At 31.5% G+C, this 19,358-nt stretch overlaps 1 protein-coding gene across 1 annotated transcript in view; it reads left to right on the top strand.

Annotated features, from left to right (window-relative positions):
• Window positions 1-6,204, top strand: part of LOC145243450 (uncharacterized) — a 118,259-nt gene extending 112,055 nt beyond the window's left edge. Inside the window, exon 5 of the mRNA XM_080106339.1 lies at window positions 4,692-6,204. Coding sequence (XP_079962465.1) covers window positions 4,692-4,979 — 288 coding nt within the window. The 3' untranslated portion in view covers window positions 4,980-6,204. The remainder of the gene's footprint in view (window positions 1-4,691) is intronic.
• Window positions 6,205-19,358: the final 13,154 nt, after the last annotated feature.

The raw sequence follows: 19,358 nt of genomic DNA, 5'->3' as shown, positions 1-19,358 counted from the left end.
AAGGCTAGCCTTTGCAAAACGTCATATTGATAAAGATGTTGCATTCTGGAAACGTGTTCTATGGACTGACGAAACGAAAATAGAGTTATTTGGCCATAATAAAGTGTCTTATATTTACAGAAAATCTGGCGAAGCTTTCCTGCCTAAGAACACCATACCTACAGTGAAGTACGGTGGAGGCAGTTTGATGTTTTGGGGATCCTTTGCTGCCTCTGGACCAGGGCGACTTGTTAAGGTCACAGGTAGCATAAAAAAGGAAGATTATGTTAAAATATTGGATGAAAACCTGAAAGACTCTGCTAAAGAGCTCTCACTTGGTCGTCGTTGGTGGTTCATGCAAGATAATGACCCAAAGCATTCGGCTAAACTGACTAAGAAATGGCTTGAGGACAATCATATTAATGTTTTGGAGTGGCCATCACAAAGCCCAGACCTTAATCCAATTGAAAATTTATGGAGAACATTAAAATTGAGGGTAATGCAAAGGAAGCCTAAGAATCTTATTCAATTGGAGGATTATTGTCAGGAAGAGTGGGCTAAAATTACTACTGAAGAGTGCAACAACTTGGTTGTAAACTATGAAAAGCGACTGAGGAAGGTAATCAAGGCCAAAGGCTATACAATTGATTATTAAATAAATCGTGCCAATAATTTTGAACAAGGGTTTTTTGCAATTATGTTTGTTGTTACTTTGTTATTTATTTTTTCTAAAATCCGATTGCTGCATCGGAAAGGCCAGTTAAAAATACATAATATACTTTGTTATTTTCTTTAATTTAATTCCTTTTTTAGAATTTATTAGACAAAATTTAACTTTTATTTTACCGTGCCAATAAATATGATCATCACTGTATATATATATATATATGACAAATTTAACACTTTTAGGGAAAGATTTGGTTTAGTTTTGTTTTATGGCATATCAAGTTTTTTCAGGTTATTTAATGCTGAATCCGGTAATATTGGTAAAAACGTTTTTATGCTGCAAGTGTTTTCTATTTTCAAATATTTATTCATGGTGTTTGTTTTGTGAAGAGAAATTGCTGTTTTAGTTTTTGACTTTGCAGAACATGATTGAGTTTTGCAAAGGAAAGAGAAAAAGAAAACAATAACATCAGTGTTTTGGTGCATTTTAGGTCAGGTAGCCAGTATCTTCAGACAGTCTGATCTAGCAACCAGGTTTTGGGAAGGAAACCTGAAACAATATCTTTATTCATAATTGATGCCTTCTCAAAATTCAAAATGCCTTTTTTGTTGGGTACAGTTCGCTCAAAGAAGCCGTCTTGAGCTTACACCAAGGACTTCAGGTAAGGTCAGGATTTGCAGTCTGCCAGGCCATGCCAGTGGCATTCACCTTAAACAGATTGGACTGGCTTCCTCCAATAGAGGAAGTGTCTAGGGAATATTAAATTCACAAGCAGTCCCCAGTTGCATATATATCTTAGATGATTAGGTTTTTGCAATTCTTGTCAACATCCTCAGTATCCGATATTCTTAATGGTCACCCATCTGGTGCTGACCATGATCAATATTGTTCAACTTTGGTGTTCTAACAGGAACTGGTGTTCAGCATGATTATGCACGATTGAGAAACGTGATCACCAATTTGATTCTGACGATTAGCATGTTCTTGATTTTACAAGCGATACAATTGGTGTCTTTCTCGATTACATTGCACACATTATAGTTCATGGCAGATATTGGGACAAGTGGAGTCATGGAAATTCTCAGAAAGCCATTTCTTGGTTTTCCCAGAAGTATAACATGGAATCATATCCTGCCGCCACACTTATCGCTCTGCTACAGACACTCTCTCAACCCATCACTTGACAAAAGTGAACAACAACTTAATGTACCATTTCTTTTTTTTTTTTTTTTTTTTTTTTTTTTTTTTTGAGGATGTGGGGCAGCATCATGCTGGAAACACTAAATCATGAAAACAAATTTCGTACACTATCGATGTGTTGTGATCCACGTGCATTGTTTTTTGCTAAATAATTTGCCCATCATTTTTATTTTTTCATTATCTGAATTTGAATTACTATCGCAAATTTTCTGACTCCTATGTGCCAAGAGTTTACTACACCTACCAGCAATATAAGATAAAGATCTACATATATAAATTTATTATTTTGACACTAAAATTGGTGCATTAATATTATATCACCCCATATTTTTCTCCACTTTTTATCGGATTACCTGTGACTGGTTGGATTAGCTATGGAACAGTGAGTATATTAATTATTCCAAAAATATGCACACCTGCACGTACGACAATGGCCACCACTTTAAACATAAACAAATTACATTGTTTAATATCCAGAAAATTACTTATTTGAGGAAAATTTAAATGCAATATTCGTTTTCAGCATACCTGAAAACTTAGAAAAGTTGTCATTTAACGGAAAGTGTTAAGGTGGAAACCAAGTAAAAGTTTACCAAAACTTCTATTTTTATATTTGCTTTTAAAAAATAAAAAGCTACATTATATACAATGTTGGTCATCCATACCTTAAAATTTGTCTGACGTTACTTCCGCGGAATGGCTTTGTAAACAAAAAAGTATGAATCTTGATGAAAGCCAGTATGGCATAAATCACGTATCATAAGTCAGTGGCTATAACTTTTGCCCGGTTTTAACATGCTAAAATGTTTAATGTTTGCATAATCTTTAAAGTATCGATAAACATTTGCAAGTAATTTTAATGTCTTTAAACTGCCAATTATGGAATCTGATGCAATAAAAAAGATAGTTTAAATCATAAAAAACTAAAGCAAACACATAAGTAACTGCTATCGCATTTGGTTACAGTTACAGTGAGAAATAGGATTTAACGGTTAAATGGTTGTAATTTATTTGTTGTTTTTCTTAACCAAACATTTAACTATAAGATGCCACTTTTATTGCCTTTGGTAAGAGTTACTTATTGTACAATTCTTTATGTTCCATTTATATAAAAAAAAGTTAGATGTTATTATGTGTTGATAGTTAAGTAGTTTCTTTTTATTAACACAATTTCAGTGACTGGGCAAGCTATGACAGGGTGAGGCAGAGCAACTTATTTGGAATATCAATTAAAACAAAAGCAAATTGCACTGCTCCACCGTGTGTGTGTGTGTATGTATATATATATATATATATATATATATATATATATATATATATATATATATATGTGTGTGTGTGTGTGTAATTAAATTTTGATAATTTTGTATTTCATTTCCTCTGATGATATGAGCCATTATTGAAAATCCATGGATTAAGGAAATAAATATAATTCTTTTCCATATATTCTTTGTTTCCAACAATAAATTCTTAACTTGAATATATTTTTATGTATATTTTAATCTAAAGAATTTAACTTGTAATATTTAATAAGATAATAACTAATGTGATTATCTAATCTGTGATTTAACTCCTTTTATATATATATTTGTGAATAGACAAAACAAATTCTAGCTATGAAACTAACATAGAATCAAAACAATATGACTAGAACATAGTTGATTAGTCCGGAATAGAAAAAATAAATAAAATAAAGAAATTTAATAAATTAGTGAATAATATGAGTAAAATATATTAAGTGAACATAGGTACTTGGTGACAACGTTAAATGATAATTCGATTGAAATTTTTTTTAAATAGAGATACGAAAATAAGTAAATATAAAAATCTTTAAAAAAAACCCTGGAAGAAAGAGTTGTAGGTAAAATATTTTCTCATAGTTTTCCTTAAAAGGGAAATGGATTCAATATTGTTCATTGTAAAAGGGTTTTTTTTTTTTTTTTTTTTTCAAAACGTCTGAGAGGCTGTTCTTGTGAAAATTTCCAAACGATATAGGGTTTGAATTTGTCCAATGGTCTTGAAACAATTGTAACAAACGATGAAATACACTATTTGTTGCTATCAATCCATTCTTTGATGTCTTTTGTTAAAACAATATATGAATGCTCAATTAAAAAATATGATAATTTTGAAGTTTACAATTTAAGTCATCTCATTCTGACTTAAAATTTATTGGTATATGAACGGTTACTGAATTATCAATTATATAAACCCAATAAAATTTGGAATACTATAAATAAGATATATATATAAGTAAACAATTGAATGCTAAATTCCAATGATTAATTCTTTATTCATCTTTTTCTTACTGTAATTCAAAATGACTCAATGTAACTTGAAGATCATTTCATGCACAAGCAACCAAGAATAAACAATCTCATTACCAGGAATTTTCATTTATGCAGTGCATCAGAAGACCAAATTCAAGATGGCTGTTTGACTATGACTTAACACCTGTTTGAGCAACTAGGTTCTCTGTAATATGTACATGGAAGTTTAAAAAAAAAATATTTTTTACAATGAGGATCCTTCCAGGAGTGATTTTTGATTTTCTGATGAGCTGCATAAATGAAAAGATCCTGGTAATCACGTTTATTCTCAGTTGTTTGTGTGCGAAATGGTGGTCAAGTTGCACTGAATTGTTTTGAATTTCAGCAAGAGAAAAATGAATAAAGACTTGGTCGTTGCAATTAAACATACCATTGTTCACTTATATATGCTCTGTAGTTAAATATTAATGTTCATCAAGCTTTTACATTGAATAGTTTTAGTAAATTAAAAACATTATATATATATATACTTAAATATATAACATTTTAATTAAATTTCTATTTTTTATTTTCAGGCTCCTCACTCTTTACTCGAACTGTTACAACAGGATGCTGAAGAAGCGCTAGTGTTGCGCTGGACTACCCTCCTGGCTAACATTGTTCATACGGTCCGGGTAAACAAGATGTCACAATCCTCTCTCCCTTGCCCGGATAAGGCAGCCTCTCCAGAGACCATGTACACTGCTGTCTATGGTGTTCACTCTATGGGAGACTTGAAGAGCAAAATATTTTTGTTGAGTAAACATAAAAATGAAGACATCCGCTATCAGGCTGCACGTGTGTATAGTGGACTTGTGCGATAGAAAAGGAAAAGATGGAGGCTGTAGTAGTACTTGTAGTCATAACGCTGATGATTATGGTATTTCTAGAAAGTTGTATATTAAAAAGTTCCTCATCTCTGCTGTTTATAACTTTTCAACTGCTGTTTTTTATACGAATGTTTAACAGTGTGCTGTGCTGTTTTGAGGGAAATGTAGGAATTTAACGTTTTTTTGGCAGGGTGGGTTCTTTTGTCCTAATTGTTTTTGTATTCATTTTTTTTTTTTTTTCTATCCCAAGCTTATATTATTTTTTTTATTTTGACCCTTTTTCAAGGGAGAATAAAGTAAAAATAATTAATAAGTAAAAAAAAAAGATCCCCACCCCAAATAAAGAAAAGGGAGAAATTTTTCTTTTTCTCTTTGTCGTTTTCTTTTCTTTTCTTTTTGTCGTTTTCTTTTTCTCTTTGTCGTCTTTTCTTTTTCTCTTTGTTTTCTTTTTCTCTTTGTTTTCTTTTTCTCTTTGTTTTCTTTTTCTCTTTGTTTTCTTTTTCTCTTTGTTTTCTTTTTCTCTTTGTTTTCTTTTTCTCTTTGTCGTTTTTTCTCTTTGTCGTTTTTTCTCTTTGTCGTTTTTTCTCTGTTTTCTTTTTCTCTTTGTCGTTTTCTTTTTCTCTTTGTCGTTTTCTTTTTCTCTTTGTCGTTTTTATTTCTCTTTGTCGTTTTTATTTCTCTTTGTCGTTTTTATTTCTCTTTGTCGTTTTTATTTCTCTTTGTTTTCTTTTTCTCTTTGTTTTCTTTTTCTCTTTGTCGTCTTTTCTTTTTCTCTCTGCTGATTTCTTTTCTTTTTGTTTTGTTTTTTTATTTTTCTTTTTTTTTTTTTTCATTTTTTTTTCTTCTTCGTTTCTTTTTCTCTTTTTTATTCCCCTTTTTATATTCCTCATGTTTTCCTTAATATTTTGTTTTCTGTTAACGGCGATGTGCATACAACATATACAGGGTGCCCCCCCCCCCCCCAATGTATACTTACTTGAACTGCTTATAAATCTTAGTTACACATTTACACATTTTGATCATGACAAAATACTTTTTTGGTATTTTTCCATTTATTTTTCTAGCTGTTAACTTATTTTTTCCTGTCAGCATTTTCTGTTGAATAAGTGAGACTAGCTCAACCCGCATATTGTTTGAAATATTATGCAAGCTTTTAATAATAAATATTTTTCTTAATGTTTTAATTGCATATTAAATAATACATATTATTTTGTTAACATATTCTTGTTTGTTTTCTTTCATACTAATATATTTTAAAATTGCTTTCATATCTAGAGGTAAGAGTTGAACAAACTTTTCATTTTTTAATTTTATTTAAACATATATATGGTGTCATTCCAAAAAGATCAGGTAGTTGCTGTAGGAAATCTCAAGTGTGAGAGCTCAATGTGAAGCAGAGCATACATTAATGTCAGCTACAGACCTGACTTTCTCATCTCCGCTGATGAGGATTGCACTGGGTGGAAATACATTTGAGATTGGGCTAAGTTTGTGTTTCTTTTAACCCTTATATATATATATATATATATATATATATATAGCTGGATAACTTTTCAAATAAGTATGTCAAAATATTTTGATGGAGAAAACGGAAAAAAGTTCAAGAAATGTTAAAGAGTTTTATTTAAGGAAAACCAGCTTGCTCGTTAAATAATTTCAACATGAACGGAAATTTCTACTGTCTACCGAAAACTCATATATAGTTTGCAAAACATAACTGTAAAAAGAAGATAAAGCAATCTTAATAAAAAATTTTAAATTGAAAAAAAACCCAAAAAATTCAATATTTTTTTTTTTCAATTTTTTGATATTGGGAAAAAATTTTTTTGGAATGTTATAAAAATTAATTTTTTAAAAATTTGATAAACATTTTTCTTTAACTCTTATAATATATCTGCATATAAAAGCAATTTGAAGTTATGCTACTAAAAGACTTTTTATATATAAACACATGATTATTGATTTAGTAATGCTTATCAAAATTATTTGTACAAATGTACCCGTGGTAAGTTACTAAAAATTATTTACAGTGAAATGGGTTTAGGCATTATTCCCAAACAATTTATCTCGTACTAAAATCATGGCTTTTATGTCATTTTCTTGAGCAAAAACATTACTTAACCTATATTAGATAATACTGGTTAGTTCCTCACTAAGAATGCAAGAATTAAAAAAAAAAAAAAAAAGTAAATGGGGCATGTCTTTTTATTCAAATTATGTAAAGGTTGATAACTTTAGTCATTTCTAGCATTGAAATATGTCTATCTTCCAGTATAATTTTCTACTTTATTGGCATAAATTCCAGATTTGTTATAGACGTTTGGCAAAAGATGGATACATTTTGAAGTCAGACGTAAGTAGTGTTATCTGCCATTTACCTAATTTTCCTGAAAATCTGTTGCTATAATTTCAGTGTTTTTTATTACAGCAACTAGCAAATATGTGCTCCTTTTAATCGCATGAGGATATCATGGTGAACAAACATAAACTATACTGACCCCCAAAAGAGGGGGTAATAAGAGAATGGTATCATAATGAACAAATATTGCTTGTACTCTAAAAGGAGAAGTTAATGCCTAGGAGGATGTTAAGATGGCAACAGGACACATTCTACACTAACCCCTTCCCCTAAAAAAACATCCTGGGAGAATGGTATGAGTAAATGACAGCTCTCCAAAAGAAGAGGTAAGACTTTGGAGGCTCTTCCTTCCCCTAAAAATGGAGGTGATAATGTTTGGGAGGATATTCTCATGAAAAGAGAACAGATACATTATTCCTTCCCCAAAGGAGGGTGTAATACCTGAGAGTATTACCTCTATCTCCTTAAAAAGAAAAAAAAGGAGAAAGTACTTCCTAGGAGGACTGTCTTATGACAACTACACTATTCACCTTCATTAAAATAAAATTTAAATAATGGATTAAATCTTATAAGCATTCTTAAGTTGCATATAACTATGGATGTTTGCAGATTACTATATATACTATACTTCAAAATGTTGCATCATAGCATTAAAATAAGCCTGAGCAGTTTGGATGTTAATATAGTTAGAATAAATGGTAAAAAAATGTTTACATTTATTCATTTAGATAACCAGTATCAGTTAATATTTTAAGTATTGTTTTTATGCAAGAAAATTATATAAATTATGATTTTTAGTCCAAATAACTTTAGACTTTTCAATGTAAGACTTAACACTTATAAACTAGTATTAAACTTGTATGTATTAGGTTGGTGCAAAAATAATGTCGTTTTTTGATTTTCAACTATTTATATAAAAACTAGCCTGGGTGCCCGGGCGTTTGGAGGTGTGTGTTGAGCAAAAAAAAAAAAAAGTGGTAGTAGGCAGGTTCGAACCCGTACCATGAAGGAGGAAAAGAATGTGAAAAAAAAAAATAAACATGACGTCTTTGCTGTTGCGAAGTGGTGATGATTTAAATTAAGGCTAGTCCATCGAAAAGAGAGGATGACTTTCGAAAATATTGGCGAAAAAAGCGACCCCCTGCTTGTAGAAAAGGACCCAGTTGAGGGTGAAGGAATTAATATTTTTAGCCAATTTTTCAGTATTTGTCGTACGAACGGTCGAGCTTCAAAATGATACCAATCTTGTGAAAATCGGTTGCTTCTGTCGAAAATTTTAGGCAGACATAAAAAAAGCATACATTCAAACAGACTGGCGAGATTTATATTATAGATGACATTATTTTTGCTGCACCAACCTAATAATAGCACTGACTTTTCAAATGAAAATATAATTTAGAATTAACACCACTACGATTGGGTACCATGTGTTCCATTTATTAAAAGTATGACCCTTTTTTGGTTACCTCTTGACAGGCATTTAAGGTATTTTACTAATACAAGAACCCAAGTTTGCCCAGCTGGGCAAACTTGGGTTCTTGTACCGGAAAAATATCCAGTAAATAAAGTTGTTTAGTAAATCGTTATTTTTTTTTTTCATTTCCATACACTAAACTTGGACATAAATATCACTAGAACATCTGCTGGGTCATAAGCTTCATTTCGGTACCTTACTTGCCTGGGTGGATTGCCTGTAGGCTGAGATAAACCATGTCACACACACACATACCCACACATTAGGAAAATTTATAATAAGATAGCTCTGGCTCCTAAACTTCTATACCTTTTCAAATGTTTGCTAATCTTAGATTTTCCCTAACATTATCACCTCCCTTTTTAAAGACTGCCACTTGTCTATGTTGACATCATGAATGAATTAATTGAATATTAGAATGTCTTTCTTGAAGATGGTGGGCTTGTACAAAAAAGTGTAATACCTATACGATCAATAAACTAAAGTAAACTGGATATAAATTACGTAGAATTTATTGGCTGCAGATTACTTATTTAGAAAACATATACACATGCAGAAGAAATTAATCTAAGAATGATTTGTATTCAAAATAGACCCTATGAAATATTTGAAAACCTTAAACATAAAATAAAAACCTTTTACCAAATTAAATGGAGTTTTTTGGGAAATCGCTCCAGAAAAGGCCATAGCCCACTTGATGTAAGAAACTAAAAAAAAAAATACTACTTCAAGGTCAAAACCTAAACAATAAATGTTATATGGAAAGAGTCCAATCCAGAAAACAGCAATTCTTTCCCTTTTGTCAGAAACATTGCTCATGAAATGTGAGACCTAAACAAAATCAATGAAGTGAAAGTGAACCCAAAGTTAACGTTCTGCTCTCTAAGGCTTGATATGCCGTAAGACAATCAACTACACCTGTACATGGTTTCTGGTATTTGCTAATTTTAGAATATGATCTATATGAAGATAAACGAATACAGATATCTATGTTATTTAATTAATATTTTATGTATTTTACGTATGTTGTATCCAAAATGGTCCTTCTTTATTTTGGTATATGTTTATCATGAACACGGCTATTACTTGGAATACTCACCATTGTGGAGTTCAAACATATTTTATTTAGCATATTTCTTGGCGAAATCATTATCAACACACGAAAAATGATCTAGTCATGTATTTGAACATATTATGTTATATATTTATTTAACAGTTCTCTAGGAGGTGGGACACAAGATTGGGTGTGAGTTGGATAAAAGCGTTTCTGGATTCATACTTGGCACACCCAGGTTTTCAGTCTGTGATGTTAACCATTTAGCCACCGTCATCCTCATCTTATGCCATGTATTATGCTGCTCTTTCAAAAAAGATTGATGTTAATGTCTTTTTTTTTTTGGGGGGGGGTTATGTCACTAGGTAAAGGATTTATTTTGTCCTTAGACTGGGATTAAATGAAAAATGAGATTCGTACAGAATTCAAATCTGTGTCTCAGAAGAGGGACCATTTAACATAAGTTTCAATATTAAAAGCAAAATCTTGTGTAAAGATTATTTATCTATAATGAATAGAGCCAGAATCTGTAGATTAAATACTTGCATTGGATATGGAGACGTGGTGACACACATTTGAAAGCAGGTGTGTGTGCGCGCGCACACACACACGCACACATTAAAGATGGATTTTTATCTACATTCTTGAGTTCCATAAAAATAACTGGAATTGTAATTATCACAAAAACAAAGAACTGTTTACATTCCAAGATCAGAAGTTATGAATTACGCAATGCAAAATAGAAAAGAACAATGTAATATCTTAATGTTTACATTTCCAGGAATGTTGATTGATGTCGATTTATTTTTCTCTTATAGAGAAAAAAATAAACAAGAGAGCAGACACAGCAGCAATTGTGATTGATATCTTGATACCTCTCTGTTGTCAAGCTACACACCAACCAACCCCACACAACTAAACTGTCTGTCTCTCTCTCTTTGTTGATGAACAAGCAGCTTAATCTATATATATATAAAAGCGAAAATATGTGTGTGTATGTATGTTTGCTTTCTGTGTATCTCCAAGAAAGGCTTTTTCCGAGAAGCGGTTGATCGGCTCACAACTTAAAACTTTTTATATCACATATATAAATCATAATATCTACGAGTTAACAACGGAGGTCGCCTGTCTATTTAATTTGCTCGACTTTGGGAAGATAAATATTCAACATTTTTCGCTCGCCGCATGTAGATTAGGCTTTTTTGTATAATAAAAGCGACACTAATTTTGGCAGTATTTTTCCGGTCGCGATCGCCGGAAATGTCCAAAAGCAATCAGATTTGATCAATGTGGAAATATTTTCCTTATATCAGACAATTGCTATTCAATTTGGACAATCCCCTTTTTACGGAGGGGAAATAAAAAAAGCGTTCCCGCAGTAAATGAAATACTACCCCGCAGTCAAAGTTGACCTCATTAAGTCATTAAAACATGCACCTGCCAATTCTGAATAGTTAAATAAATTCAAACGTGTTTCCGTTAGTATTTCGCGGTGGCGGAATGGTTAACATCACACATTTTTTTTTTTTTCACACTTTAATTTCCAACTTTGCCTCAAGGGTTCGGGTTCGATCCTCATACTTACCTACCAAAACTTTTTATTTATTTTAACCCCCCCCCCCCCGAGTTTTGATTTACCCAAAACCACAAACACCCGGGCAACGGCAGGTATCCCCCCCCCCGCTAGTCTTCTATAATATAAATCTCACCTGTCTGTTTAAATGCATGTATGTATGTTTGTATGTCTCGCAAAAACTTTCAACAGCGGCAGCAAATCCTGACAAGATCCGTATCATTTTGAAGCTCGACACCTCAGACGACAAATATCGAAAAATTGACCAAAAACATTAATTCCTTCGCCCTAAACTCGGCCGTTTTGTACAAGGAGGGGGTCGTGTTTTTTTTTGGGGGGGGCCAACATTTTAGCAAATCATTGTCACTGTTGGATTGACTTCGGTTGATTTCAATATTTTGACCTCCGTTCGTGTCATGGAGACATCGGCTAAGACGTCAGATTTTCTTTCACTTTATTTTCTGCCTTCATATCACAGGTTTGAGCCTGCCTGCCTACTACCTTTTTTTTTTTTGTTCTCAACACACACTTCCAAACACCCAGGCATCCAGGCTAGTTGTAAATAAAACTTATATGTTGATAAATTTGTCTCTGTTAATTTTAACAATAACGACAAAAGAATTGTCAGGTCTATATATGATTTTACAAGCATTTGAAAGTGCAAGCTAGAAAATTATATATACATTCAACAACATAACACTTGTGTAGTATAATGGTATTTTGAACACATGCATATGCAGGTAAAAACGTTGTTACATACTTACATGTGTCGAAATTAATGTAAATTCCCAAAATTATGAAAAATGATCCAGTAGAAAAATATAAGTAAAAATAGAATTTATCGAATTTTATTATGTTTTTAATGTGAAAGAGTTGTGTTACCAATTCTGTATGACAAACAAACTTATCTTGCTTGCTTTCTTTGAAATCCACCATTGAAAAAAAAATATAAAATGGCAGACTGCTATTGTCTATGGTTTTTATTTGTGAAAAATAGCTCTGTTATATCTTCAACTGGATAAATTTGAATGTGTGAGTGTTTAGATTGTTGAATATCCAAGGCAGATGTATGGAAAAGGTCATCTCGCAGAAATATACGTATTTGACACGGACATGCTTTTGGCTGGAAGAAATAACATGATTCATCATTTGTATTATTTAGATTTTTCAGACTATTGTTCTTATCTTGAGTGTTATTCGCACAATGTTTGGTCGATGTAACCTCCAACCTTCTTCAAATAACACTCAAAATAAAAAGAATAGACTGAAGAATACAAATAATCATTCCTCCTCACAAAAATTCAGAAACGTAACGTGATTGTAGAAAATAAGATAATTGTAAGTCAAAGCCACCTGACCAGAAAAAAAAACAAACATGGTTGAATGTCAGAAATAAAGTCATTGTCGATTGAAACCATCAGGCAAATGTAGCAACAAACAGAAATACTTTGCACCAAATAAACGCCTTAGGCATGTAGTGACAGCGAAGCGGAATCTCACAATGAACATTTACAGATAGGTGCGTGGGTGTAATAAATTGTTATATAAACATCAACCTGAAATTAACCTCGTCTCGTGATTGCGCCTGAGAAAACTAACCCGTTGAATTCCTGTGTGTGCGTTTTCCTTCCCTACTAACCCTCCACATATTCACCGCCGTCGATAATAAAAATATATCCTATTGTATGTGTCTGGTGTTGTCATTATTCTTTGAAGTACAGTTTTCAAACAAGATGACGTTTTTTTTTTTTTGTTTTGTTTTTTTTAAGCAAATTGCCCCAGACAAGATATGGAACTACTTAATGTAAGGAAATAAAAAAAAAATGCCACTTCAACATTGAAAACAAGCCTATAATAAGTTTTATATAGATTCCAGCTCAGGATGCAAAAATTCTTTCTCTTTTTGTCAAGGCAATTATTCATGGAATATGAAGATTAAATGACAAATTTACAGACGTGAGTATTACTGGGCTGCTGAAAGTAAACCCCAAGGTCTATAATTTTGTCGTGTGTTAATCATAAATTCAATAATATAGTTATGACTGGGCTAGGACAACAGCATAGTCTTTTCATTATTTTGGCTCTTGAGTATATATCTGACACAGTTAATCAACCGAGAACCACATCACTCTATATAACAGCATATAAGATATCAATGGATACACACTCGAGTCAAATAAAATAATATAGTTATAAATCTTACTTGTTTTACTAGAATATAACTAACAATATTAGTTTTAATTGGAAAATAGTTAAAAAAAAAAAAAAAAAAAAAAAATACAATTAACTACTTTTGTTTTACATTTTATGACCATAAAATAAAAAACATTGTTCAATCTTTTGATTAGTAATTTTGATTCAGCATAATAATCGTGCCGTGATCATGCAGATGTGCAGCTGCAAACTGAAGAAAAGATCCCGTCAACGATGCTTCATCCAAGACTTGATATTTTTGGAAATTATAAACGATTTTTTTTTTTTTTTTTTTTTACATGCTCACCTTGTGTTTTTTGAGTGCCACTTCATATATCAACTCGATAACACACCTGCATATCCCAAGCATTAGAAAGTGTTCTAGACCAAAGCTAGTGTAAAAAAAACAAAAACGTTTAAATTCTGTATCCTGAAATTAAATGGCTTTTTATTGCAGCCCATCAACTGCATGTTTCATCAAATCATCCTCCTTAGTTAAAAGTATTTCCTTATTGAGTTAGGAGACATTCTAAATTACTTATATATACCGTATATTTAGTTGTATAAGGCGACCCTCAGATGACGAGTTACAAAAATGGAGCCAATTTTCATAAAGACTACTACTAAATCACGAAACCATGTTTGTTTAGCCAAGGCTAGAGATTGCAATACTCAGTATCTTATGAAATATTTGTTTTTAAAAGATGAGTTTTTAACTTTAAAGGTTATCTTATACACCGAAATATACAGTGTGTGTGTGTATATATATATATATATATATAAATGCGATAGAATCACCCAACAAATAAATTTTCACCTTCAATCTTTTAAAACTACAAGAAGAAATAAAATTGATAATGTTTGCTAATTATTTTGATAATTTGTAAATATAGATAGCATTTCTTTGTTTTTTTGTTTTGTGTTTTTTTTTTTTACTCTAAAAATTATTTCATGTTTCAAGCAAGATGGAAAACTAGATAAACATAGCAGCAAATTGTGTTCATAAGTGTGAGATTTGATTATTCATTTTTTTTTTTTTTTTAATCTAAATTTTAAGGAGATTTATGATCACAAGATACCATTCAAAATATTGCTATTAATAAGCACTATGATGGGGATATTTTATCAAATCATCCTTTCTATTTAAAAAGTTGTATATAATATATATATATATACATACTAGTTAAAAGAAAAAATACAATCTCAAATTAATTTCAACCCCAAAACGGGCTTTTTCAAACAAGGTAGAGCTAATCAGGTTTGCATTTGATATTTTCAATGCAGAAACTCCCAACCGGCATTCATATTTACTGTGAATTTCTGCATTGTGTAAATCAGAGGCAAAATTGACTAGCTCTCCTCGTTTGGAAAGGCCCGTTTTTGGGTTGAAATAAATTTATGAGATTGGGTTAAGTTTATATTCTATTTTTTCTTTTAACGTTTATGTATGCTCTGCTTCGAATTGAGCTTTTGCACTAAGGATTTTCTACAGAAACTGCCTTATCCTTTTGGATTGACACTCTATCTCTCTCTTCATTTGTTGTTATGTCAGGGAAAACCGACTGGGCTGCCCAAGCATTTTTTGTAGGCAAGAGTGCTCTTCTTATAGTGTACTGGCTCGGCAGATCTCACTTGTGAGAGGGAGATAAATGATCACAGTGGAAAGTGGAATCTAGAGGTTTGTGGTGATTTGAAGCTGTTTAAGTCCACCTTTAATCTATTATATGGTTCCTATGAGAATTCTAATCCTTCAAAATATGTCAATTCGTACAAAATATTGATATTCAAAACTTTTACTGCTGCTTTGTACAACTCTGAGTGTTAACCACAGGCAAAAGAAGTATAAACTGTAAATGTGCAATTTTTGTGGAATGTCCATTTACTTGTTTCATGACTGCATACAAAGACCGTTTATTTAATTACAGGGATATAAAAATTTAGGTTATTTTGGTTAGGAACTCTTCAGCAACCTTCCCAACTCCTAAAACCGTTCATATGAATTTCGTTGCAGTGTTTTACAACCGATTGTAATTTGCATCTATGAAATTAACAGTTTGAAATCTTTTTAATATGGTGCAATCTGATTATTAAATTCAGAAAAGAAAAAGGAAATATATTTTAGTTTATTTGCAGACTATTATCCTCATCTTCATAGTTGTGATTGTTTCACTACATTTTCCGCCAACAACAACTGTGGAGATGAGGATAACAATCTGCAAATAAATATACAGTAAATGGTAGTTTGCTTAAAGCATTGCTGGTAAAGAAATATATGAAAGTTTATAAAAGACGAGAGCAATGCAGAAAACCAGAAAAGAGAAAGGGAAGAGAAAATTAAACAAACAGACAGGTATGGTCGTGTAGCAAAAACTGTAGAGAAATGTCTACTTATTTATTTAATTCTAACACATCCTCTCACGATACAAACATCAGCAAACCAAGTTGCAGGCATGTCCAGGGTATATAAAATCTGTTGGTGGTATAGAACTTTAATTAATTTGGAGAACTCCTCTCCTTCTCAAAAAGAAAACAAAAATATTGTCCAAAATGGCGAAAGGAAGCAGAATTGCAGCAAAAAGCTAGTACCGCAATCAAACTTGATTAGTTTATTGTGTAGGTAACTGAAAATAATTTTTTTATTATCATTTTTGGCTATATTTTATTATTTTGTAATATTATTATTTAAAAAAAAAAAAAAAAAAATTTTTATTAATAAAAAATATTCTTATAGTCAAATCTATTATCATATTATGATAATGTATTTTATTTATTATTTTAAATAACTACAAATTACTCATCTCAAAGGATTCCAATAAAAAAATAATGATATATAAAAAGGAAATATTTTCATATAGTTTTGTTTTTATCGGAGACTAGCACAGGTCGCCTGGCTGGCCTTACTCAATCGTAAAATACACTTAAATATATTTTAATGCATGCAAATTGAATATTTATTATTACAGAGCCAAATTTCTATTGGATATTGTATTGTAGCTAATATATAGTACTGATTTCAAGTTAAAAAAAAATGACTTCAACTAGAATTGTAGTGTAGTTATCGAGAGATAGATAAGAAAGATTTAATATTAATTTGATTTGAAGAAATGAATTGAATTTGGGCATGTGCAGAAAGAAGTAAAAATATGGCGACAAGTTCAAATGATCAGTTTGTGTTTCAACTTGCCGATATATGTCTGTACGCGTAATTTATCCATCCAAACAAAGATTTTACTTGTTATAAACCATCCTTGGCGTATGATTACTATTTACTGTTAATTTCAGTGTTATGTGAAGAGTTTAAGAGTTTATTGGTTAAATATTTACACACAGACATACATACATCTACCGTTTTATTTATATAGATGAAGTAACAAAAATATACGATTGACTTGTAGATATTTTTTTGTTTTTAACAAATGAGGCACTTAATAATTTTCTGTTTTGCAAACTGACATACGTGGATGTTTTTATATATATATATATATATATATATATATATATATATATATATAATCTACTCTTTGTACAAATAATTTTCCATAAATTTTTTTTTAAATATATATATATATATATATATATATATATATATATATAAAACTGGTTTTGTAAGAAAAATGAAATAAATACTTTTAAAAATTTAACAAAAAAATATTGTTTTCAAGTTGTTTGTTTTTATTTATTTTTTTATTATTTTTATTTTTTAACTATCAGTATGCTACCATCCTCTCTACAGTGCCTAGGAATAGAGGGAACTTGAACGATATTTTTATTTTTTTAATTTTTTTTTTTTACTAGGGGATTAAGTTTATCAAGGCCCGGAGGTCTTCTAGGAAAAAGGTTAATGAGTGTTATCTAGACAATAAGACAACACTGTGATGATTAATAATGGTCGAACTTGGGTAGTAGTGATGGGACGATTCTAATATTTTTCCTGAATCTGATACAATTTTTGATTCCGATTCTTTTAAATTTCAAAATATAGTTTTTTTTTTTTTTAAGGGGGGGGTCACATTACTGCAAAAAAGACCATGTAATAGTTGCATATATTCTCGTAAATGCAAAAATACACTGGTGGGGGATGATCTATAGATTTTAGTTTTTTTTACTGATCGTTTAAAATCAATAAACATCATTTCATCATCAATATGATCAATATGAGAAATTAAGTTTTAAACAAAAAGAAACAAATACAAAGCAATAAAAAAAAAAATTCGTTTCTGGCATCGGAAAATAGGCACACGTTTTTCCCATACCCTTTCAAAAAAGTTTCAATTTTTTCCAATTCTGATTAATCATCATGTTAGTAGCTTGCTGGTAGATGCTGACATGACATAAGAGCTTGTAACAATGGTGGCGATTGTGGATGAAGACATCAACAGTAAGCAATGATAATTCGCCATTCATGATTTTAAATCTGTGTTTGATTTATAAGCTTGACACTGATTGGTGCAAACATTCAACTTCCTTTCTGGCTCGTTCAATCAGAGGCAATCTCTCAGGTTAGCTGAACACGTTATAGAATTAAATAAAGAGTGTTTACATATGATTTACTTCCTCTTTTCTTGGTCAGGACATGGTACTAACAACAACTACAAGTTGCTAGGACCAACCCCTAAACTTCTCTCTCAGGGCTTCACAATGGGCTCTTGGCCTTGGGTTTGACTTTGCCAGACGCTGACTTCAACATCTGTATATGGTACACACATATATGAATTCTTTTCTCCCCAAACAAGACTTTATAACTTTTTTTCCAAACTTATAAACTTATTTCATTACTAACACTCTTATCTTTCTTGGTCTTTTAATTTTTTTATTTTTCTTCCTTTGAAGGTTGTAATGCTGGGTATGGGGCAGCCAAACCAGCTGCCAACATTGCCCCGCTTTTTTATTGAAACCAACCGAGAGCTCTTTTTAGTATCCTCGCTGTTCCCTTAAGTGCAATTGTCTGAATATCTTTTGCACTTGGTTCACCAGGAATATTAGTTAGGTAGGACTTCAGGTTCTTCTTCATAAGTCCTGTGACACCTATGATAACTGGTATGATCGATATCCCCTTTAGGTTCCAGTTTCTTTTCATATCATACATGAGACCTTGGTATTTGGTCTGTTTCTCTCTTTCAGCTCTGTTAAGACCGCCATCATTAGGAACACTCACTTCAATCAAGGTTGCAACTCTCTCTGACTTATTATGTTAACGAAGATGATCAACAAAATGTTTTAAATGTTAGAATGAGACTTTGTGTTCCTACTCTACAAGCACATTATCCTGCCTTGACTGAGTTCAAAATAGACTTTGTAGGGGATGCCCTTTTCTCTTCTCTGCAACCACTTTCCCACGGAAGAGTCGTGAGCCTGTTCCTGCTACATCATTATTTTCGTGGCAAGTGCTCATCTGAGTTCCAATCTATGGTCCCCACCCGCTTGCCAAACTTTCATGAAAAACATACGTCTAGCTGAAACCACTATCAATAATTTCCCCCACTCTTAATCTGTTCCTAAACCTAAATGTAGATTCCATGAACAAAGCGTCTTTCTTAGAACTGCACGCCTGTGGAACTCTCTTCTCTTTCCCTGCTTTCTATACAATATGGTCATCTTCAAGTCCAACGTAAACAACTTTTTGATGAGCCATCCTCTTAAGTAATCCAATTTACCAAATTTCCACTACTAATGATTATTATGATATTTTCCTATAGACTATCATATACTCATTAAACCTT

The sequence above is a fragment of the Euprymna scolopes genome, chromosome 22, assembly GCF_053919585.1.
Source record: "Euprymna scolopes isolate OS-2025 chromosome 22, ASM5391958v1, whole genome shotgun sequence".
NCBI classification, from domain to species: Eukaryota; Metazoa; Mollusca; class Cephalopoda; order Sepiida; family Sepiolidae; genus Euprymna; species Euprymna scolopes.
This window is presented reverse-complemented; position numbering and strand designations above follow the sequence as displayed.